The sequence below is a fragment of the Ambystoma mexicanum genome, chromosome 6p (assembly GCF_040938575.1).
Source record: "Ambystoma mexicanum isolate Mex_15411 chromosome 6p, UKY_AmexF1_1, whole genome shotgun sequence".
NCBI classification, from domain to species: domain Eukaryota; kingdom Metazoa; phylum Chordata; class Amphibia; order Caudata; family Ambystomatidae; genus Ambystoma; species Ambystoma mexicanum.
This window is the reverse complement of record NC_090935.1, coordinates 1,342,576,744-1,342,600,589: the sequence shown is the minus strand read 5'-3', so window position 1 is coordinate 1,342,600,589 and position 23,846 is coordinate 1,342,576,744. Positions and strand designations below refer to the sequence as shown.

At 45.7% G+C, this 23,846-nt stretch overlaps 1 protein-coding gene across 5 annotated transcripts in view; it reads right to left on the bottom strand.

Moving 5' to 3' along the window:
• Positions 1 to 23,846, bottom strand: part of CD274 (CD274 molecule) — a 210,001-nt gene that overhangs the window by 85,358 nt on the left and 100,797 nt on the right. For all 5 annotated transcript variants that reach the window (XM_069626019.1, XM_069626017.1, XM_069626015.1 and 2 more), the window contains 2 exons: positions 16,976 to 17,338; positions 14,986 to 15,276 (listed from right to left, as the gene is read on the bottom strand). In XM_069626019.1, the coding sequence (XP_069482120.1) occupies positions 14,986 to 15,276; positions 16,976 to 17,338 (654 nt within the window). The remainder of the gene's footprint in view (positions 1 to 14,985; positions 15,277 to 16,975; positions 17,339 to 23,846) is intronic.

The following is a 23,846-nucleotide window of genomic DNA, read 5'->3' as shown; positions in this document are numbered from 1 at the left end:
AGGACGGGAAGAAGAGAAACCCTAGAGCAACTTCCCCACCAACACCTCCCCATCCAAGTGACCATCAGAGTCCCCCAAAAGGAATTTCATGGAGGTCCACTGAGAGCGAAGCCTGGAAAAAACTGCCAGGCCCCTGTCAAAAGCCCTTCTGGAGGAATCAAAGGATAGCAGAGAGGCCAGAACGCAGGGGAGGGATCCCAGACCGCCCATACCAGTCTTGGAAATGGCCCCAATGCCTGCCGAACACCTTCAGAGTGGAGGGTGTAAGAGCATCCATTATGTACTCAACTACAGGATCTGAGAACCCCTGAGATATCAACCTAGACTGAGCAAAAGCCACAGTGCCCATTGCATCTGGTGGAATTCCAACCGCAGATCCCCTTGAAGGGGACACGCCCACCTCAGAACCGGCCAAGGTTCCTAGGGCCGAAGCTCCAACAGAGAGGGGAGCTAACACCGGCGGGACCAGAACTGAGCTAACAACAACACAGTCACTCTGGACACTCTGATGCACCAAACCACCCAGGGCAGAAGGGGAATAGGCGGAAAGGCATAAAGTAAAACCCCAAGGCCACTGTACAGAGAGGGCGTCCATCCCCCAATCCCCCCAGCCTGAAACCGAGAGCAGAAGAGGGGAACGTCTGCTGAGGCCGGGGATGCAAACAGGTCTAGAACCGGGGACGCTAATCTGACACAGGTCACCGCAAAGACCTGGGCCACAGGACCAGCTCCGCAGAGGAGTGAAAACCAGCATCTGAGAAGATCCGCTTGAACATTGTCCACCCTTCTGATACGTGAGGCCACCAGAGACACCAGATGAGATTCCTCCCAGGTGCCTATCAGCGCTGCAGAGCATTCAAGGAGCGGCCGGAACCCCTTTTGCAGTTGACATACGCCAAGGCCGTTGTATTGTCCGATCGGATCAAAACCGCCGACCGTCCAGCAACTCCTCGTAGTATACCAGAGCTTGGACAATGGCACAACTCTTGCTAATTGGATGATCGCCGCCTCTCCCCAGATCTCACAACCCTTGAGCTGAGAGGACCCCCAATGTAGACCCATTCTGCTGGCGTCTGTAGTAATAGAGGCCACAGGAGGAAGGACCATGCACACCTCAGCCTGTAGACCTGAAACCCCCCGCCACCATATCAGGGATACTCGCAGCGCTGGGGACACTGAAAACAAAACTACGAAAGCCGAGACGTCGGGAGCCAGTGGGAGAGAGTATAAGACAGCAGGGGACATAACTGAAGACGGGCTCAAGGAACCGGAAAACACGCAAGATGCCACGTGCCCCGTAACTTTAGCAACAGGCGAGCCGAGACATACTGCCTTCTGAGAACTCAGCCCAGACCAGCCAGCAAGCATCCCCCCTGCACAACATCCAGAGTATGCTCTCCCCAGACGTCCGAACAAGCAGTGCAGGGTCTTGAGACCTATAAGCAGGTAACACATCCTAGAGGCATAGGGGCCAGGAACACCTGCAAGTAGAAAACTTGACCCTGAACAAGGAGAGGAACGGGCAAGACGGTAACCCACAACAACCGTTCGGAGAGAACGGATCCCATGGCCAACTACTTGGACTATGAGCTGGGTACCAAAGTCCTAACCATGCAACCTTGGACAGAAGGAGACAGGAACAGCAACTGATACCCCCTTCCGGAAGGAGCCCATTACCCAGGAAGCCGAACCCCACCTGTCCCATACACCTCCGAGAAGATAGAGACGAGGAGCCAGGGAAAAACCGCCAGTCACTGCACTTGCACCAGAGGAAAATCACAGGACGTTGAAGCATGCCTGCGCCACAATATAAACGCATGCTTGTCAGCCCACAAAAAGATCTGACTTATCAAAAGGAAGATACAGGACAGCCCAGAGGTCCAGCAGTCCATGGCCCCCCCAGCCGACAGAGGAGCCACCAGGCTGGCGTCAAAGGGCAGAGTACTGTCACAAAGCGGCGCAAAGCAATCCATCCTGGATAGCAGACATCAAAGGCAACCACCCACCTGGGGTATGCCTACACTGGAAAACCCCACTGAAGTGACATCCCCCTCCACCGGCACCAGGGTCTCTGAGAACCCCTCTAAACACAGACATGTCCCACCATGAGCCATATCACTTCCCACAAGTCTGAGAGGAGGCGTGAAAGCAACACGTCGGCACCGGAGGACCTAGGCCCTAAAAGAAGAGACATTGGGAACTCTCTGAATGCCCATTACTTCCATGATGCATTTTCTATAATTCCATGCCGGACAAGGGAAAAGAAAATCATCTCCTTTGACCTTCCCTCGTGCAGTTCAGAGGAAGAGGACAGGACAAGGAGTCTGCGTCCATAGCTAGCACAGACCCAAACACACCACTAACTCGCCACATGACTGAGCGGTGGCTTGAGGCCTGTATCCAGTAGCTGGTAGCCCCAAGCTCTAAATCGTTCCAATGCGTCGGTCTAGGAAGGATGAAGGGCCGAGTCAGCACTGCAGAGACTCGAACCCGAAGTGTAGACTTTGCCAGGCCGGTATCCTTCCAGCCACTTGCAGACGTGTCCAAAACCGTGCCGTTTTCACAGGCTGCACGCAAAGAATGCAGCCAACATCCGGTGCATCCTGGGCTGCGTGTGTCTGAGGAGCGGGTGGTATGTGACATGCCTGTGACAGAACAGAGCCCCGCACTTTCAAAGAGTCTCTGTCACTGTCACCCCACGACAAGAAGCAGAAAGGCTTCACAACAAAAAGGGAAGGCTAGCCCATACTGCCTAGTGCTTGCCATTATTTCCAATAAAGATGTGTACACAGAGCACGAGGAAACGGCATGTTGAAAGAGTCAAGATGGCGATACCAGCAGGAGAGGGGAAAAATATCAAGCACAGTCCTCCCCTCTCCTTACCTTCCCCCAGAGAATGCAGCTAACATCCGGTGCATCTTGAGCTGTGTGTGTCTGAGGAGCGGGTGGTATGTGACATTCCTGCGACAGAACAGAGCCCCCGCACTTTCAAATACTCTCTGCCACTGTCACCCCACGACAAGAAGCAGAGAGGCCACACAACAAAAGGGAAGGCTAGCCCATACTGCCAAGTGATTGCCATCATTTCCAACAAAGATGTGTACACATAGCACGAGGAAACCGCATGTTGAAGGAGTCAAGATGGCCATACCAGCAGGAGAGGGGAAAAATATCAAGCACAGTCCTCCCCTCTCCTTACCTTCCCCCAGAGAATGCAGCTAACATCCGGTGCATCCTGTGCTGTGTGTGTCTGAGGAGCGGGTGGTATGTGACATGCCTGTGACAGAACAGAGCCCCCGCACTTTCAAAGACTCTCTGCCACTGTCACCCCACGACAAGAAGCAGAGAGGCCACACAACAAAAGGGAAGGCTAGCCCATACTGCCAAGTGCTTGCCATCATTTCCAATAAAGATGTGTACACAGAGCATGAGGAACGGCCTGTCGAGTTGATGGCCAAAACAGGAGGAGAGGGGAAAAACATCAAGCCCAGTCCTCCCCTCTCCTTACCTTCCACCGTGCAGGACCCGGGACACAATGCTCACGCTGCGGCCGGAGCCCAACAAAGAACCGAGCGCGGCAATCCCGCTCAACTGTTACCACAACCCCCCAAAGGTGGCCCAGGAACAGTTCTGCACCTGAGGGAGCCGAGGGCCCCGCCACACAGCCCCCCCAGGGGACCAGCAAACGATGCTCCCCATTGCCCCGCACCAGGAAGAAAAAGACCAACCTGCCAAAGGCAGGAAAAATTAAACTGAGTGACGTTAATGTGGGGGAGCAGTTATAGTAATTTAAAGAAATAGAAGAAGGTCCTGTGCCGGAGACAGGGGCCTCATGAAGTAAGTACTGGGTCGAGGAAGAGTGGACGTGGTGGTAACGTTGAACAGTTGAATATGGGTGCAGGACGAAACGCTGTACACAGTACACAGGTAAGGATTTCATCAGAGTCGGGCTCTGGCATAATTGTTATAAATATTGGAACACATGAGCGGATTATTGAAATGCCACTGTGGTATTACTAACGCCCCGGCATTTGCTCGGTTTGCGCGCTCGAGGGACTATGGGTCCCATAGCACGTATTATTGTGCAACGGCAGAAATGGGCGAGACAAGCTGTTATGAGAGCAAGACCCCATGGGGCTATGTGATCTTTTATGTGCAATATCGTATTCCTAGCATACAGTGAGGGCCGACTTGAGCGCCCAACAATAACTGTATCCCTCATTTCCGTTTGACTTCAGATCAGAGACTGCATAAGAGAGGAAAGTAAAAGACGTTTACACACGGTACCCAGCAGTTTGGAAAACAACCATTCAACAGGGATTATCATTGGTAAGCAATGTGTTGAGGTACACCATGTGTTACTAATAGCAAAAGGCGAGTTTGTGATTGACACTTAGGTTTTGGAATCTTGATTACAGGCATCCTAAGTCAGCAAAAAAAGAAAGTGACAGGGTCCATGCCTTATCCGAGGTACTTCTATTCAAAACGACAGTAGAGTAAGTATTTTGCACTCCTACACATGAAAAATGTGGGACTAAAATGATTATCCCAGTATGAATAGGGAATCTCATGGTTGCTGGTTTCCTTACCATTCTGGCGTCTTGAGAGGCTCTGCCAGAAGTGATCCAGTTGTCAGAGCATTGGAGAATTTTCCCACAGTCTTGAACTTCCTTCCAGAATCCTCTGGTGTTACACTGCGGGGTCCGTGTACATACTTTGTTTCCACCCTGTCGCATGGCTGCTCCATTCTTACAGCAGTGGCTTTTGCCATGGCTACGAACTACGGCGTGCGCCTCTTTGAGGAAAGTTGTTTCCATGGTGCCTACATGGACGGCATGTCACGCGGTCCATCACGTGACCACGGCCGCTACTCGGCCTCACAACCTACGCCCCAGGAAGTGTATTTAAATGCTGCATTTCTCCTTCACTCACTGCTTCTGTTTGTAGCGTTTACCTCACCTTTGCCTTGCATCCTTGATTCCCAGTACGATTTTGTGCATTGTTATTGGACGTCCCATTTGCCACACATTTTGGTACCATTCTGACCTGTCGTTGCTGACCTTTGGATCGTTATCCGGACTTCCTTTGCTTTACATCTTGCCTCCTTGGTCTGTGCTGTTCCCGACTCCAGCCTGCCTCCCCGATTCCTCTGCCTTACGTTTTTCTCCATTTGTCTTCGCCGCTGCCGACCTCAGCCTGCCTTACGGATCTCTATGCATAACCTAGGTACCTAGTAGACTTTATTGCACCGTCCTGGTTTTGCTTGCAGACTTCTTGATTCCTCCTCTATATCTGGGGTTCACGTACTCCTTACCTGGCTACCGAAGCACATACAGCTCTCCGCTCCACACCGCCTACTGTCAGCTCACGTTGACCAACGTTCCATACCCACTGCTAACTCTGCTTTCCTATGTACTCCACAAAAAAGGGATATTTACATCCGCTCACTACCGGACGAGTAAGTGCACTAAGGACGCTCTGCAGAACCAGTGCACTAACCCGGCTTTAGTGCGACCCTCGTGCCGCCTGGGGCGTCTACCCTACTAACCTTCCTGTTTATTATTTTTTCCCGCCGTTTGTTACCAGATTTATACAGCACCAAGTGACATTATCCCTTTCCTACAGTGGTAAGCTTGTCTTCCCTTTCTCTTTTGTCACCTCTAATCTCTCTTCCTAGTATAGGGGGTAGTTCAGGTTCTTGTTTTCTCATCGGAACCGTACTCCTCCCAGCCCTGCCTGCTCTAGTTAAGGTATTACTAAAGGGGAAAAACAGGAGATAGAAAGCACCTATCCATTGTCCACCTTGTTTAACCTTGTTTGTTCTTTCCTTACAGTTTGGGTTACTGGCGGTGCACGTGTTCCCCGCTCTTTTATTTGATTCACCCCTCTGTTTCGTGATAACCAGCAGAGGGGCGTATCATAGAAAAGAGCACCCTCAAGTTGAGGAGGCCCAGGTTTAGGGAAACCTCGGCTCACAGTTGGAGTACCAAGGGACTACCGTTCTTCACCGTTCCTTCCAGCGACCCCCTGAAGTATGAATTCCATCGCTCCCGCCAGTGAGCTGGTGAGTAACATCTGGAGGTAGGTTCATGTTTTGTAACAACTTAGGGGTTACATGATACATTGATGTGCCTAAATGTAGAAGAAACGAGGGTGGTTAGAACACTGCTGGTAACAGCTTTTTAAAAATTATTTGTAGATCATGTTCTCAACTCCATAAGCTTATAAGTGTTGCACAGCTATGTATTCACTTACGTCCTGAAGAAGGTTGGAGAAAATTAAGGCCACATTATCCAAGCCCGCCTAATCCAACTGAAACACGTGTCGGCAACATCTGACAACATTTGTTTCACAACAGAAAGACACACAAGTACACAAATGGGGTGTATTGAAATTTGTGAATAATTATAAAAAAGCCATGTATGTTACAAGGTCAATATATGACGTATATAGTGATTGAGTATTGTGAATATATGTATGAATGAGTACGTTTGGTGGAGTAGAATGAATGCAGTATGAGCCAGTACGGACAATTGTATAATTTGTTTTTTATTGTATTGGTCTGTTTACCACTATTGAATAGGTACAATGTATGAAAAGAAATATATATTTTTGTGAATTCTGTTGAAGTTTTGTCTACCATCCTCTGGTTCTCGGTCCATTTTTGTGTTTATGCTTATTGCTTACGTGGGGGACCGAGATCATACCAGGTACCCTTTATATGTTTTGACGTCCAGATCAGAGCCACACAGCAATGCACTCTGGGTATGCAAATTAGCAGAAACATTTCAGCTAAAAGGTCATTGACCCACCGCAGACAGCCCCGTCATTCCAGCACGCCTAATGTCGGAATTAATTGGTAATTACCATCTGTTCACCTCCCCAGATCTGTCCCCCTACATGCAGGGGGCATATATCTATCACAAAATGTTTTATATGTAACATTCACAATAAAGAGGTAAGGGTGTTCTTCAAGTAATTAGGCACTATTTTTAAATTGAACTCCCACATCTCGATATTGCTTATATATTTTGTTCACTTTCTGTTGGTTTCAGATATCAATCATCATCATTGCTACACATATACATGAAGAAGGCCCTTTACCAGCATGAGGACAGAAACATGTTGATTTACCCACTCCCAGTTTGTATTATTGACAGCCTGTCCATATGAAAAACTTACAATGCATTATGTGCAATGTGGTGTGACAATTTTTGTGGTCTGTAGTAGTTCTCCTTTGTACACATGTATGCTTAATAATGTTGGTGCATTTTTATATTTAAAAAGTGTATTTTCCAAATATGTATGCTGTTTATCTCCAATTTTTAAAAGTTAAGTGATTTAGAGAAAGAATACATACAATAAGTGTTAACACTGCACAATGCCCAAACAATAAACGCACTGGCGTTGTTCATACATTAAAGCTTAATGTTCACAGAATAGGTGCTAGGGGGCACATGCTTTGGCATTGCATACCACACCTGGATTATCCCTTTCATCTTCAAACTCTGGGTACCCTTGCATAGTTCTAGTATGGCCCAACAAGTTTGACCTTTCCCTAATATTCCACAAGCTTAACAGAAATTCAGAATGGGGCATTACATGTATTTTTACGTGAAGTAACATTGAATGGCACATGCATTAAAGACAAAGACTAGGCAGGGTTCAGAATCAAGGCCAAGACGGTTTCAGTCAAATGATTGTACAAGAGAAATTTCCTTTAGCCTTCTCATAGTCATATTTCCTACCCAAGTCGCTCTTTTCCTCTCAAGAAATATGGCTGAAACCTTTGATGCAGCAGTAACATTTAATTTTTAGTTCCCTTTGTGTGTGCATACTTCATCCCCCTAGCTCACGTCTACAGGGATACCCGAGAGTGAAATATCTCTTTCTCTAGCCCTTAGCCCAAACATTTTCAACGTCTACCTGGGACAGAGAATTTGTGCTATCTCCATCGCTTGAAATCAGCAGCGACCCAGACTGCCGCGCTGTGTCAGGTCCATAACATAACTAAAGTGGGGTAGGTAGGGTTACCATGATTGGCAGTAGAGTAACTTTGCTGAAAATGTTGGGGGAGGGACTGAAAATGTTGGCAGGGGGGACATGACATTTAAATGAAAGGGACCCTGCCAAATGAGTGGGACAAAATGGTGAACCACATAAGTTGGGCGGGGACAAACACCCTTGCCCTCCCCTTCTAAAATGATACCCACGAATGGTGCGTCAAGCGGCTGTGGTAGAAAACACTATGTGAAACCTCTTGAGTGGAAGAGAGGGCGTTCTTGATGAAAGGGCCTGACGTCTGGCAAAGAATGCGGTGCCACCAAGTGCCCGGGCAAGAGACTAAAGTCTCATCCCAAATGCGCGCCCCAGGATGTTCTCCACACCTCCTCAGCAAACTTTCTTTTGCACCATTGACTTGACACATTCAAGAAATGGATGATAAGATGGTTATGAGATTGCTTTCAGTGCACCTCTGCCTTACATGTAAACACTTTTCATGAGACTTTCAAATTAAATAACTTCACAGCCACCAAGAGAACCCACAGCATGGGCATGTTTTGGCCGACAGGCGTATGCAGTATGAAAGGATCCTCGACAACCAAGAACTTTACTGACTTGTGATCAGTCTGGGAAGTTATCTGCTCTAGAGAGCTGTTGGGGTGGTGTCTTTGCCACGTAGGGCTGGACAGTTCTGCTACCTTGTCTAAGCAGAATGCACTTACTGCTACTATACTCAATACAAGGGGACCTCTATCCATCACCAGGGCACATGCACAGCCGAAGAACACATGGGCTCATATGTATCATGATTGTTTGTGCAACACACTTTTCAAGCTATTTCAAGTAAGACCCTTAGATGTGGGAAAAACGACCCCCTTTGCCCAAATTGCCATCTATCATGTGCCATTAAGAGCAATGTGCTATTGCAGCTGTGAAACCAAGGTGCACACCACCGCTGGTTCCGCTAATAGGTACATTGTTCAATGGCATGCTCCCAGGAGTCACTCTGTTGTTGTTAAAACCAATTTGGCAGATGCAGGGGCGTGGCCAGACATTGGAAATGGGCAAGTGACTAACACGTGAAAACCCAAATCCCTAGGTTACATCCTTGCCATAAATGCATCAGTCCCAGTCACCCAGGCAACACGTCACCCTTTTGGGAGGTTAATTAGCCCTTACGAGCCAAACCATATAGCACTTTAAAAAAGGATTATATGCAGTTATAACAAAAACTAACTACAATGTGCTCCATGTATTAATTTTACATGGCCAGTTCGGAAGGGGTAGGGTCAGAAATTAAGGGAAACGACTGGGGGGAAACAGAACGCATAGGAAATAATAGGTGTGTATTGTTTCTGGTTGCACCAAATATCCCTGCAGATGAATAAGTACAATCCTGAAATGTCTTTAATTTTTTATACATTTTTGTGGGCAACTTAAGTGACTGTAAAAAAAAAATGCAAATTTAGCAGGTAAGCTGGGAGTCGGGAGACGGGGCGTATAAAGGAGCTTCTGACCAAATTAACATTAAGTTACTAAAACAGTAACATGTGTAATGTTGAAAGCTTTTTAAGCCATTAGTCATCACAAGAACTAACTAATGCCCATAGTACAGGCCGGAGCGGGAAATCATGCACCCAGATAGTGCAGTGCCTCACAGTCCTCCATGTTGTTCCCAGCAGCCTTTGCATGCCCCTTATCTGGAGTGGCGCCTGTAAGGCCCATTCTGCAGGGACACTAGAAGGGAGAGATAGCGGGTCACGCGTGGCTTAGCTAATGGCGTCTGCTGAAGTCTTCCCAAAAACTGCCTCCACTGGCAGTCTCCTAAGCAAAGACTGGACATCGGCAACTGGGGAGTTCAGTAGCCGCTAAAAATCCCTTATGCAAACTATCGTTTCAAATGGATTAATTTCAACGTTATTATCAATTAATCATAATACTGCAGAAACAAGCAATAAGATACGAGAAAATGAAAAATCAACACAATTGTAGTGATGGAAAAAATAGTGAAAAACGGTATCTAGTCAATTCATCTAAACCCATTCCATCTAATACCATTCCATCGAAATGTTTCCATCTAAAAGATGTCCATCTAATGCAGGTTTTTTGTGGGTGAAGGGTACATTTTTGTTTAGGTGCATTATAAAGGGTAAAAAAAGAGGGTTGCCCCCCCAAATAAATAAATAAATGCATTGGATGGACATTTTTTAGATGGAAACTTTTCGATGGAATGGCATTAGATGCAATGGTTTTAGATGCAATGACCATAAACCGTGAAAAACACATAGACAAAGAGTTTGTGACTGGATGTCAACAGTTTTTGAACAATGGTTTAACACAATTTAGGAAAAAACGAGTGCAGTCAAAGTTATCTGCAAGCTAACATCATAACTGACACATACATCCACTCATGCACCAGACAAACACTTGACGCAAGCACCAAACACACACTGCATACACACTCAAACAGTTGACATTTTGGTGCAAAACCTAACTCTAATGTGCAAACATACGCAATGTAATGTGCACAACAGCAACTTTGACCAAGTTCAACAACGGTAGGCTGTGTTGAATGTCAGCCCTGGGCCCAGATCTCCCATGTGGTACCCTATTATTCACTTAGCCACATGTTCAACAATTTCCGTGGCTGTGGCTAAATCTACTTTAATGATTGTTCAATGTATAAACATGTATTCAGGCTCCCAACTCGAGTTTCGGCTATGTGGTTGATTGTGAGCCATCGACCCAGCCTTCTCCAGGGCGAAGAACATCTAACAACGGCATATGTCGTGACGCAACCTTTATATGGATGCTCTTTGGGTGTAAGGTGAGAACATCATTAACATCCCAAACTGGGGCCAATGTGTGGGCAGGCACGGTCAAAATCAAGCCCTCGTCCTCTGTGCGAGGTGTTGTAGTCCACTGCTTAGTAGAGGGCAGCGCAGGAGCGCCTTCACAAATTCCCCTCCCGTATTAAATATTGGAAACACTCATGTATCTGGTTTCATAGATATCCATACAGCGGGGACCAGTTAAACCAGTGCCATTTCTCTGGGATCGCGCTGTGGCGGTGCCTCCAGCATGATCGTCATTATCTGCAGGTAGCCCGGGTGGGCCTGATTTCAGATGCAGGCACTGAAGGGTAACGGATCGGTACCCTTTCTACTGGATACTTGCTGTACCGGTACTTACGGCGTGCTGCAGTGTCTCGAGGTCCCGAGGTTTGGTAGTCCATGTACACCCATGCCTTTAATCCCTTTGTATACTTGACTTCAAGTTTTTGTTGTTTCTGCAGCCTCTTCAGCCTGGCCATGCAGAGGATGCCAAAGCCTATAAAGGGCTTTGAATGAAGCACAGACATGGTGATGCCCATGTTCACACTTTCGCCCGATTGTGCATATCTTGGCAAACCATCTGGATGTATACAGTGAAGGGAAGGAGGCTGTCATGCACTCCACTCACTCTCCCTTCAGTTCTTCTAGGGTTCCCATTTCCCGCCCCCGTGCCTCCATTTCCCCCCGTCCTCTAGCCCGGTTCCGGGACTCACATGTGCTTTCCTCGAATCCCCAGGGGCCACGGCGCCAAGTGCCACATCGCAAATTTCGGCATGCTGCTTGCTCATGGAGACGCCCGCTCCATTGGCGTCTTCCCTGGCGCTTGCGAGACCGGCTTCTTCCGCATCACATGACCACCGCCTCCCGCTCGAGTGTTTCTAAACTACGCTCACGTGATGCAGTCGCGGCTCATGTGACCGGGAGGAAATAGCAGTGCTAGTATTTAAATGGCTGCATCGTAGGGCTTCGGTGCTTCACAGCTGTTCTCTTGGACTTCTGTACAGCGCTATTCTTGTTTTTTGTCACCTCTGGATTTTGGACTCGGATTTCATTACGGACTGCTATCGGATTACCCCTGGCTCTGGTTTCTACTTCTTGGATTCATTGCTATGACCACGGACTGCCTCTCGGATTTCTATCCTCTACATTCCGCCTTCATTGTGCGGATTCTGGTACCCGGTGGGCCCGGCTCTTGCAACACTGCTGGGATCGCTACACTGCTGAAGGAACAGCCTTGTTGGGTCTCGGCACCTCCCCTATAGGTACAACTGATTCTCCACGGACACCTCTTGGTAAGACCGTTCCACTTATCTGTTGATTGGTTGTTGATGCTGTTTTGGCTTGATACTTAACCAGTGTTTCCCTTACAATGGTTCAGGGTTCCATGAGTTCCGCAGTTCCGGAAGAACATCTCCCACCTGTGGCCTCAAAGGTTGTACAGAGAGTGACTTTGATTCTCCCTGTGCGGCACTTGTGGACAGAGGACTCTTCGACTACACGACAGTCAAGATACAACAGACTGTGAAGCCATCCTGTCGTGTAGCCTATGGAGGAAGCTGCGGATGACCCCTTGACCACTATGGTTCAGGCCATAACCGTGTTACGTGCAGACATGGCCGCAGCAAATACTGCCATTCACCAACACTTAGATAACATCCAGAGTTCTAGACACCCCTTACCCGCGGAAGCTGAATTTGGGGATTTGCTACCATCCCCTCCGCCTGTCCAGCCTCCTGTTCCACCCACTCCTAACCCCATCCCCATGGTACTCACCTCTCCTTTTCCCTTGGCCGCCCCCGAGAGGTATCATGGGGATCCCAGCAAGTTTAGAACCTTCCTGAGCCAATGCAAGTTGCATTTTTTGTGCAGGCCCCTGGCCTTTCCGGACTCCACCACCAAGGCAGCCTTTACTCTCTTGCATCTAGCAGGTACGGCCGCTGCCTGGGCTAACCCACTCCTAGAAAACAATAATCCAGCCCTTTACGACTTTGATCTACTGGTTATGGAAATGTCCAGAGTGTTCGACACCCATCATAAAGTTCAGTCCCGAGACCTGGAACTCCTGGATCTGGGGCAGGGTAGGGGGTCCCTAATCGAATACATCACTAAGTTCAACCAGCTTGCTGCCGAAACGTCCTGGCCCGAAACCAAACAGGCTGTTGTGTATTATCGAGGCCTAAACAACGCTATGAAGGACGCCCTTGCGGTTGTTCCCTCCTTACTGACCTCTTACCAAGATCTAGTAGACCTAACCCTGCAACTGGACGCCAGACGTACTGAACGCAGGGCTGAGGCTGGTTTTGTGCACACAAATGCCCCATCTCCTTCCATCTCCGCCCCCTCTGGCACCAGTCCCGAACCCATGCAGATTGGGGGCATCAGGAGCCCGATCACACCTATAGAAAGGGAACGTAGGAGGGTGGACAACGAGTGCTATTATTGCGGCCTAACTGGCTTTCTATCCTCTACATTCCGCCTTCATTGTGCGGATTCTGGTACCCGGTGGGCCCGGCTCTTGCAACACTGCTGGGATCGCTACACTGCTGAAGGAACAGCCTTGTTGGGTCTCGGAACCTCCCCTATAGGTACAACTGATTCTCCACGGACACCTCTTGGTAAGACCGTTCCACTTATCTGTTGATTGGTTGTTGATGCTGTTTTGGCTTGATACTTAACCAGTGTTTCCCTTACAGTGGTTCGGGGTTCCACGAGTTCCGCAGTTCCGGAAGAACATCTCCCACCTGTGGCCTCAAAGGTTGTACAGAGAGTGACTTTGATTCTCTCTGTGCGGCACTTGTGGACAGAGGACTCTTCGACTACACGACAGTCAAGATACAACAGAGGCTCACAAATATAGGATTGCCCTTAAAAAGAGAGACTAAGCTCTGCCTCCTTCGGGTGAAAGCAGAACAGGGGGGCCTCACAGGAGACAGCCTGTAAAGCATTTGCCAAGCAACAACAGTGGGCATGTGCCCCTACCCGGAGTCCTCCTATGACTTTCCCCAACAGATTCCTGCCGCCAGGAGTGGGCCATACAGGCTCAGGTCCCTTCACTGCTTTAGGTGGAGCACCCAGAAAAGGGCAGGGTCACTGGGACAGAGGGCTTGCCATTGTTGGAGTGCTGTTCAAGCCCTTTGCTCCTGGAGAGCAAGCAGTGTTTAGGAATGCTGCTCCCTAAGACACCTACCTTGTCTTTCATGCTTAACTGCACTTACCTAAGAAAGCTAAGGTAACTACCCTTCCGCCTAGACACAACTGTTTGCCCATGCCGTCCCTAAAGAGATAACCCAGATGCATTCAAGCATATTCAAACATGCATGCTTGCATGCTCCTAAGGTCCATTCCAATCCTGGTATTATCTGGATCCATAGGAGAGCAGGATACAAAACGTCTTGAACAATCTGGGGTCCCAGAGGGAGTCAAATGGAACATTGCAGATGCAGCGATTGCTACTCTACGCTATGCCAAAATGGCACCTGCATTTTGGCATTTGACGCTATGAAGTTGCAGATAGTGCTTATGTCTGACTCTGGTAGCTAATAATATACCAAAATAATGATCCTGCTATGCCAGTTCACATATTTCTTCCAAAACACATTTATTCATAGAGTAAAAATCCATACAATTCATAAGGCATAGCTACTTGTCAAGTATATCCAGACTAGTTTTTGATGTACATGTAGCAAACAAGAGACCCACAACACATCCCTAAATTGGTTAATGCTTAAAGTGCTAGTGTCTGCTATATCACATCAAACATTTAGACACTTAGTACACCACAATATATTATGTCATCGACTAACAAGACATACTACAACCAGAATACGGTTCACATAGATACAGTATTACAAGAAACAGCAATTGAGTAAAATGGTGACACCAACAATAGTAACTATCCTCCAAGTCTCCTAAATAGAACAAATCATATGTCAAACTCAGACCCATTAGGGTCTGAGGATGACATATGATTATGTACCAGTTCCTGGTATATTATTTACAAGTCCTCAGTTCCTGTCGCTTGAGGACGTTTTGGTACCTGACTCTTGCAGCTAGTCAGTAGATGTGGGGCTTCCTTTGCTGTGAGCATGAGTCTATGCGGGTACCTTGACGCTATACATAATAAAACAAGCATATGTAAAATTGTTACCTGCTATGATAAAAGTCTCTGTTGCGTTCTGTTGGAGCTCTCTGTTCCAGAATGTACAGTGGAAGATGCCCGTCCTTCCTTCATTGATTTGGAGGACACTGGTCACATTGTGGAGTTGGTCGGAACCAACTGTGTAGTTGGTGATAGCCTTTTCAGTGATATCCTCCCCATCACTGTGCCAAACGACTTCGGCCAAGGGGTAACCTTCCGAATGGCATGCTATCTCCCATCCTTTGTGTCCAAAGTTCTTTTGAATTGACGTTATCGTCTTGATGATTTTCCTATAAGGGGCTTAAAAAAACAACATAGTGAATATTGATATTGATATTTTATTTCTATCACGCTCGTGCACAAGTGTTTCAGAGCGCGACAAGGCAAGGGAGGGGAGGGGAACAGGGGAAAACAAATCAATGATCTTACTAGGCCCAGTGACATTGAGAACGCGCATGTGCATGGGATAATCCCTCATCGATTACATTAAACAAGAACACATAGTAGCCAGTAGCCATTAACAATCTGTTTCACGGCAACTCGTTTGTCCGCTCAAGTCACGGTTACAAGTTTGGCTGAATTATAAGTTGTAATTGTACCATAGTCCGTTACAATTGGTGCCACTTGTATTGGAGGTAAATGTGCCAATTTACGAGTAGTGTTAGGTGGTGTTAGGTATAGGACTCAATTGAGGCGTTAGAGGAATTATTTATTTATCGTGGTATATCTGTCAGCAGTAATTCCTCCATTTCTTGGGGGTGTCAAGTGGAGGGAAAACCTCTAGCCACCCTCGTAATATGGCCGGGCGTAAAAAGTGGAGGCAATTCTGTTACTGCTGAATATTTACCATACTAACAAATTGAAATGAGGGATGTTGCATAGTATGCATTAGTGAAAACATTTCCTCGACAACGAAGAACATTTTTGGGTATATGTATTCATTTGAATATTTGAATTTAGTTATTTTGAGAACACTAGCAGTAGCAGTCAGTGGCAGATGAAAATAGGCAAAACCCCTTTTCCATGGACAGAGTTGCGTTACAGAAGTCTTCCTGAGTCACATCAGAGATATAATGAAATCTGATGGACATAACATAATAGACACATGCCTAAAAGTGTACCAGTGAGGAGCACTCCTTGACAAGGCTTGCAGGCAGGACTGCTGTTTCTATGACGATGGCTGTATCTTTGGATTAAGGTCCACTCTTTCTGTCATGCACTCCAGGTCCAGTCAAACTGTTCAAAGGCCTCAAGGAGCTTTTCAGAGACGCACGCCCCATGGCTCTCGATGATGGGCCAATGTCTTTCTGACTCAAGGCTTGCTCTTTTTCTGGACCTGTATGTGTTCGGTCACCATATAAAATACTATTTGGGTTGGACTCAAAATGAACATCGCTATGTCCTCTTCCATTACCCAAAATCTAAATAACTTCAAATATCCATGTTACGCAATCAATTTTTGCATCACCTCTTTGGTTACCAGTATTGTATCCATTCCATGTACCACTATGCCCATTGCTCTCATCTGTTTCACTTCCTTTCTAGTACTTTTACGCACCTGTAAAGCACCAGGCCACTCCACTCTGTGCTACTGTACATGTTCCTGTTCGAAACACTAACCCCACTGATAAATAAATACAAAATATAAAATACAAAGTCGGTCTCTGTTGGTATAGCGTTCTATGTAAAAGACACATCAACTGTAGCATACAACTAATGCAACTGCATCCAGCCTTGAAGACTACTAGATCACAAACATAAGCTGGCAGATGCTTTTCTGTTAGTGAGCTTAGTAAGAGGGTTTGGGAAAGCAAGAGGTATTTTTAACTTTCTATAGAGAGGAGGAAATGTTCGATGGGATCTTTGTGGATTTTGAAAAAATTGAAACGGTACCATCTAAAAAGATACAAAATTCACAAATATATGACTTAATGGCGCTATGTACAGACAAGCTCCTGCCTACAACAGCAGATTTGTTCACCTATGAAGCACTCCTTACCTTCCACTACAAGACTGATGTGCTTGTAATCGGCTCCTTGGTAGCCGATGAGGCAATTGTACGTTCCCCGGTCAGAGATCCTTACATCTGTGATCTGGAGCACCACACGGCCGGCGAGCAGTTCGTCCTTAAACAATATGGTTCTTCCTTTGTAGCTGCTGTGTTGGTTGGAAAAGTCTTCCACCCCCTTGTGAAAAACATACACTTCTTTAGGGTCGTTTTCGGGGGACTCCACACGCTGCCAGATAATCATTAGCTCTTTAGTCCTTACTGTGTCATTCACAGGGAAGGTACATTCCAAGTCCACCGTGTTCCCAATTTGGACAGTGTAGGTGGACTGTGGGACTTTCACAGAAAACAAGGCTAGAAAATAGGACATTTAGTAAAAGATCAATTTTGTGCTTACAATATTTGGAATGACATAGACCATAGCAAAAATATGACTTTCTATGGTTATCAAAGCTACACCAACTTCTTCAGCAGTTAGCTGAATGCTTGAAAGGCAAAGGTAAATGTTACTAGCAGGCTGGTAGGTGCCAGAACCCCCCTCTATTGAACAGTTGTGCTCTCATATTGTTTGCAAACAGGAAAGGAACTGAGATAAAGCTAAGGAGACAGATTGGCGGTTATGAGAGGGCGATCCAGAAGAACCGGCACACCAAACAGAACAGCTATCCTTCCCTCATACACCACTCCCTCCACACCATTCTGCATTCCTTTCCCATTTTCTTCTGTCATGTCCTCATTCTTTTTTTGTGTTCAATAGTTTTATTGGGGAGCGCCAAGACAATTCCCATCTTCCTGAAAGGAAGATTTGACAATCGTATTATGCAGAGCATTTGAAAAAACATTGCCTCGGTACATATGGTTTTGATTTCAATATCCTCTCCTACATCTTTGTAAACCAACTATTGAAAGAAATTCTATTCAGAGCTCATAGATTTGAAAAGTATAATCTAGAGTACAGAATCCAAGTCTCGTGCTCAATAGAGCTGGGTTTGTCGATCCGCCAAAGCCTAATCTCCAACTGGGTTTTTGGAATGGCCAGAAAATATTCACAACTGAAGTAGATCGTATGTAAATCATTTCCTCCACCAGCTAACATCTGCAGTGCAACGCGGTTCTATGGCTCAGTGGAACCCAGTCTTGATCAGCGCTCCTTAGCCACTGTGACAGAAAGGCGAGCTGCCCACAAAGGCCACAGACCCAAACTTTCACCAACGCAATTCTGGTTCATAAGACTTAGGCTGATTTCCAGGGTTCAGAGAACCTGGTTTCTCAGGGTGCAGAAGACAGGTCAAGAAGGATGCTTGAATACGGGAGATGGGTTCCCCTGGCCACACCCTTCTGAGTCCACATAATGATTGTAAATTACCTTGTCGCTATCTTGCACACATATTTCTCCCACTTTGTATTCTGGCACACCTTTACCTTGGTAGGAGCTGGATATGGTGTAGATTGACCAGAATACTTGTTTTTCACATAGGGTTTGGGAAAGGGAGTGCAAAGACTGGGAGGAAGGCAATTGAAATTGACAGGCCACGATATAGAAGATGCAAGGCACACATAATCAACCAGTACATAGTTGTGCCAGTTTCATTGTTATCATCGAAGAGAGCGGATTATTGGACAATGGCCACACTTGAGCACCTATCTTGCACTTGCATAACGTAACTGGTCTGCCCACTTCTTCACCCAATGTTGGACATTCTAAAGGTTACAGGCAGCTGGTTTGTTGGGTTTATGAAGAGTTTGTATACACTTGTTCTCCGGAAGAGCATGTGTCTCCACATGCAGAAGGGCTAATCTCAGGTTACATGCCATAGGGATAACAAGATGGACTAAATCCAAATGGCGGCGTGTGAATTATTATTGGCAAATGCAGCAATTGTCACAAAAGGCTTTTGAGTCATCCCAGGGTGCTGCACTCAAGCAGCTTAGATATTGGTCAGGGGTTTGGTTACATCACCGGGCTTACTTGCTTGTTTTCATGGTAGTAGCTAGAGGATAATGCATTTTTGATGTCCAGCAAGGAACAAAATGACTTAATCACGTAGGAAATATTTTGTGGTCCATTGTCCGAGATTATTTTAATGGGTAGCTCAAGGAGTTGGAATATGTCTCTAAGGAATCATTTTGCCATTTGAGGTGCTGTGGTAATGGACAGGACAAGAGAGCGCTGAGCCATCTTAGTGAAATAGTTGACAGCGACCCTTAACACTGCACACCTATGGGAATGTGGCAAATCCACCATAGAAATCAGTCAAAAGGATCTACCATGGTTCTGAGGTTGCTTCCAGTTACAGCAATATCCCTTTGGTTGGTTGTCTTGGAGTCTTAGATTGTGCACACGTATTGCAGGAGATTGCATATACCTGCCATTCTGGAATATTGTACGTCAGCAAAAGCAGCGAGTATGTCGTTTGTTTGTGGAAAGGATCACTCTGTGGTGACTAACATCAAAGTCATGACAAGTGTGGACAGATTGCTGAAGAGCTGATGTCAGTTTGCAAAGGAGCTGGTTTTAAAATGAACGGGCCTCATGCCCCTTGCAACTTCTAAGGTTCTTTTTGAGATATACCAACCAAGTCCTTGGTCATGCATCAATGCCCTGTACATTTTGAAGAAATATTGACACCATAAATATACATTTCTTGTCCAGTGGAAGAGGTTGGTGCAAATTCTTGATGTTCAGCTTCAGAACAGTGTCAGGTTAGAGCACAGGTTACTGTGCTTCTTGTTCCAGGTATAAACATTCAAGATAAATTGTACTGGGCAAAGAAAAAAGCACCTCTGGCCTCCCTTCTTACCCAATGTTCAATTTCTTAGAGACATTTCAGTGGTCAGTTTTGTATTTCTACTGGATGACAAGCATCCAATGGAAGGTGACTCTGCGCTGTGTAGGCCTGTTTTAAAACAATTTTGCACAATTATTCGTAGGAGTGGTCTTTTTAGCATACTACAATGTCCATGAAAGAAAATCAGTGGGATGTTCCTAATAATTGCCTTGCTAGCTCAGCGGCAAAACAACCGTCACTACCACGAAAGGACCAATAGTGTCTGAAAGGCATAGTATTAGTGATTGCATGAATAATCTTCTCAACGTTGGGAAGATTGCCCATTGAAAAATAACTCCCTTTTTTATTAAACTATGTGTGATTGAGCCAGTTACCAGAGTGCCGTAACTTACGAACTTCAGAGAGAAGATGGCCAGACCAAAAAAGCCTTCGATTTTGCATACAGAAGGGGTGGGCCTTCAAAGATAGCTGGGTCCTACATTGGGTCCATAGGGATGCCCTCTTTAGACAGCACGTAAGCCTTATAAGAGACAGTGGTTTGATCAAAGGAGAATATTTCTGGTTTAGCTGTGACAATTACATTAGGTGCTTTGTTTGCAGTTTACTGGAGTAAAGTAAGATATTAGTACACAGCTATCAAATATATATTCCTTCAAGCACACCTAATTAATAATGTGTTCAATTGTTAAGGACATATGTATTCAACATTGAGGGTGCTTGGGGAGGTAAAACATCCCTGACACATAAGATGAAAATCTAATCTGCTATATTATAGTATCAAAAAGTAACGCTACTCCTGTCCCCTGCACACCTATTCTTCTGCTAACAGTCAACGCCTTTCAAAGTCCGTTTTTTAATTTTTCCAAAAATATGAAACATATCAATACATTAATATTTTGGGTAATTAGTAGATACGAGAAGTATTTTATTATAGTTCAGCATAAAAAATGTTCAACAAAGTTGTAGGTTCTGTTTGTCATCAATTACTTCTTGATAATATTCACCTCAACTCATTAATTATATGTGTGACAATTTGCAAAAAAGTAAATAGTATTAGCATATGTGATTTTTAAATTAATATTAATGACCAAAATAAATTCTTAAGAAACAATATTTCCTCTTTATCAGTGTTATTATCTTAACTTCTCATATTGAATAGATCCCTGATGGCATATCCTGGTCAAATGCAGATTACTGTTAGTGGTAGTACTCCCTCATGTTGTGTGATGACAACATTGGAAGAAGAGGTAACATTTTCATTTTTATGATTTTTTTAATATATAAATATCCGTGTAAATGTAAAACTTTCAAAGCTGTACCCCAACTTCACAGCAACTTGAATTTTTGTTTTTTTTGACATCCGTACAGAAGAATTGATTACATGAAAACACATTAGGAATTACTACCAATAACAAATACTTTGGACTTACGTCTGAAAACAAAAGATTGACCATCTTCTTCTTCATTAACTTGAAATTGTGACCTCTTGGTTTTAGGAACGTCATTCTGAGAGGGTCAGTGTATATGGCATAAACAACATCTGCCTCTCTGGAGTCAGTCAAAGGTGGCACTTTTTGGTGATACTTATAACAATGGATGAGACAACTGGGGACTGTGATTGAATAACAATCAATCAAGGTTTGATAGATCTATAAGTAGCTTGTTTTGGCATCACACTTCACACTTCATGAGGACCGCCGCAGACCTGCCATTTTGTCTTTTTCCCTAGATGCAGGGGCTCTTGATTCCCAGCATACACTTTGAGGCTAATAGACCCTCTTGAACCAGTGGCCCCATGTTTCCGCAATACATGCTGATGCCAAGCGATGTTCTTAGAGACCACTCTTCTTCCAAAACAGCCCGCCTCGTTGCTCCTAGTTGCCAGGTCTAGGTTCATCATTGATAGGCGCTAGCCCAGGCATGCCTTGCCTGTAGGCTATCTAAGAAGAGACTGCTCTTCCTTGCATATTTTCCTTTCTATCCTGAACATGGCAGTCTAACAGGAAGCACCTGCTCACCAGTTCTGAGAGAAAGGCTGGGTGTGGAACCTGCATTAGTTGGTTCTTTATTCCCTTACTGGCCTTTGTTTCCTTCCATGACAAGCCTTCTCTGGGGGTCAGTGATTCAGGTCACATCGGGCTACAGTGCCTCATCAGCAACTGGCTTTAAGCACGCAACATTGGTCAAGACATCCTGGGACCCATGGTGTAAATCTATTAAGGTTAATTAAGGTCTCTTGTGCAGTATTGGCCAAATAGGGTCTGTCAAACACATACTTCTCGGCAGCTATAAAAGAAGTATAGTTATCCTATAAGGGGCTGGTCTCAGTCACTTAAGGCGTAGCCAAACCTTCATTAGCAAATCAGGCAACAAGATGAGGAGGCAGAGGCAGGAGGAGAAGGAAGACGAAGTAGAGAAAAGTCACAAGGGACCTCATGTTTAGTACATATGGAAATTTTGTCCTGGTCCTCACACACCTGCATTCCCTCCAAGCCTACAGTCAGCTAAAGAGGTTTTTTGAATTGCCACCCAGGAAAGAGCTTCAAGGGACTGAATCGAGTCAGATCCAGAGGTATTAAGCCAAAAGCAAACAGTAGGCAGGCATTTCTCCCTCTGCTGCTCAGGCTTCTCTGCAAATACGTTAAACAAACACTTGGTCAAATTCAACTGTTCATAGAGTCTGCTGATTTCCGACTGGTAGCTTGTGTTGGGAGGGGGGTGGTGCACACTCCTGATCCGACAGGGGGAACGCATTATGCTACTCATAAACTGTACTTCTGTGTTCAAGATCCACCACCTCAGGGAGTCTAAACGTTAATAAACTCCTTATTACAGTCTCCGCCATCACATTGGTGTTGAATGACTATAACATCACCACTTCCATCTACCCGGTGGAATGGTCCATTACGAAGATGATAAATATCTTGCCAATACTTTTCAGAGGATCCACAAAACCAACATGACTGAGGGAGGAGGGGGAACAGAAAAACAGCATAACAGAACACACACCCTCAGGAACTGCACAAGCGGGCAACAGAGAGAGAGAAGGGAAAGAGAGAATGAGAGAGTGTGAGAGAAAGAGACAGAGAGACAGAGACAGAAATGAGAATTTATGATATATATACATATATATATATATACATATATATATATATATATATATATATATATATATATATATATATATATATATGGAAAGTCAATTGGAGCCAAGTCACACATTCCACAACGCCACCTAGTAGCCATCACTGCAAGTTCACCTCCAGTTCTGAGCCACAAAAGCAAGGCTTTGTGTGTATGCGAATTAGCTCAAATGCAAACCTTTTTCTCCAGGAAATTGTCTTTGTCTAAGAGGGCAGTGCTACTTTATACATAGCTTAATCAACCTAAGACAGACATTTGCAAGGATGCCATGACAACAACATACCTGGTTTCACCCTTTTTAGGGATTATCTGTGCAGTATAGCCCTGACAGCCTTGGGGTTGGAGCATTTGGCCATATTTTCACAACAAACCAGGTATGTAGTTGTCCTTTCAGCCTTGCAAATGTCTGTCCTGGGTTGATTAATCTATGTATAAAGTAGCACTGCCCTCTTAGACACATATCCTAGGCTTTGCCAGGCTAAATGTACCCCAGAACAGGCCGCATCTCACAGAGAGGGAGGTGCCCCCAAAGAGTAACCATTGGGCATGAGTTGGTAATAGGAGTCGGGCAACAACACAGCCACCTCCCCTCTCCTGGCTCACCTAGACATGCTAGTCTATCAAAAGGGGCCACAGGTTAGATGGGTGATGAAAAATCCAGAGTACCTGACCCCTTTTGACCTGACATTCATGTTGCACTCCTGCAGAATGGGCTGGTGCTGCCACAGATAAAGTAGCTCCCAATGCCATGAAAAATGGGAATAGACGCAAACTGCCCTAGACGGAATATTTTGACCCAGAGAACACACAACTAGGCTCTGCTGGCCAACTTAGTAGAGCAACAAATGCCTAGGAAGGGCTCAAAAAGATTGCAGACGTCATCAAGGTTTTAAGGCATTAGCCTTCCCCAGCCGTTTCTCCTGACAAGT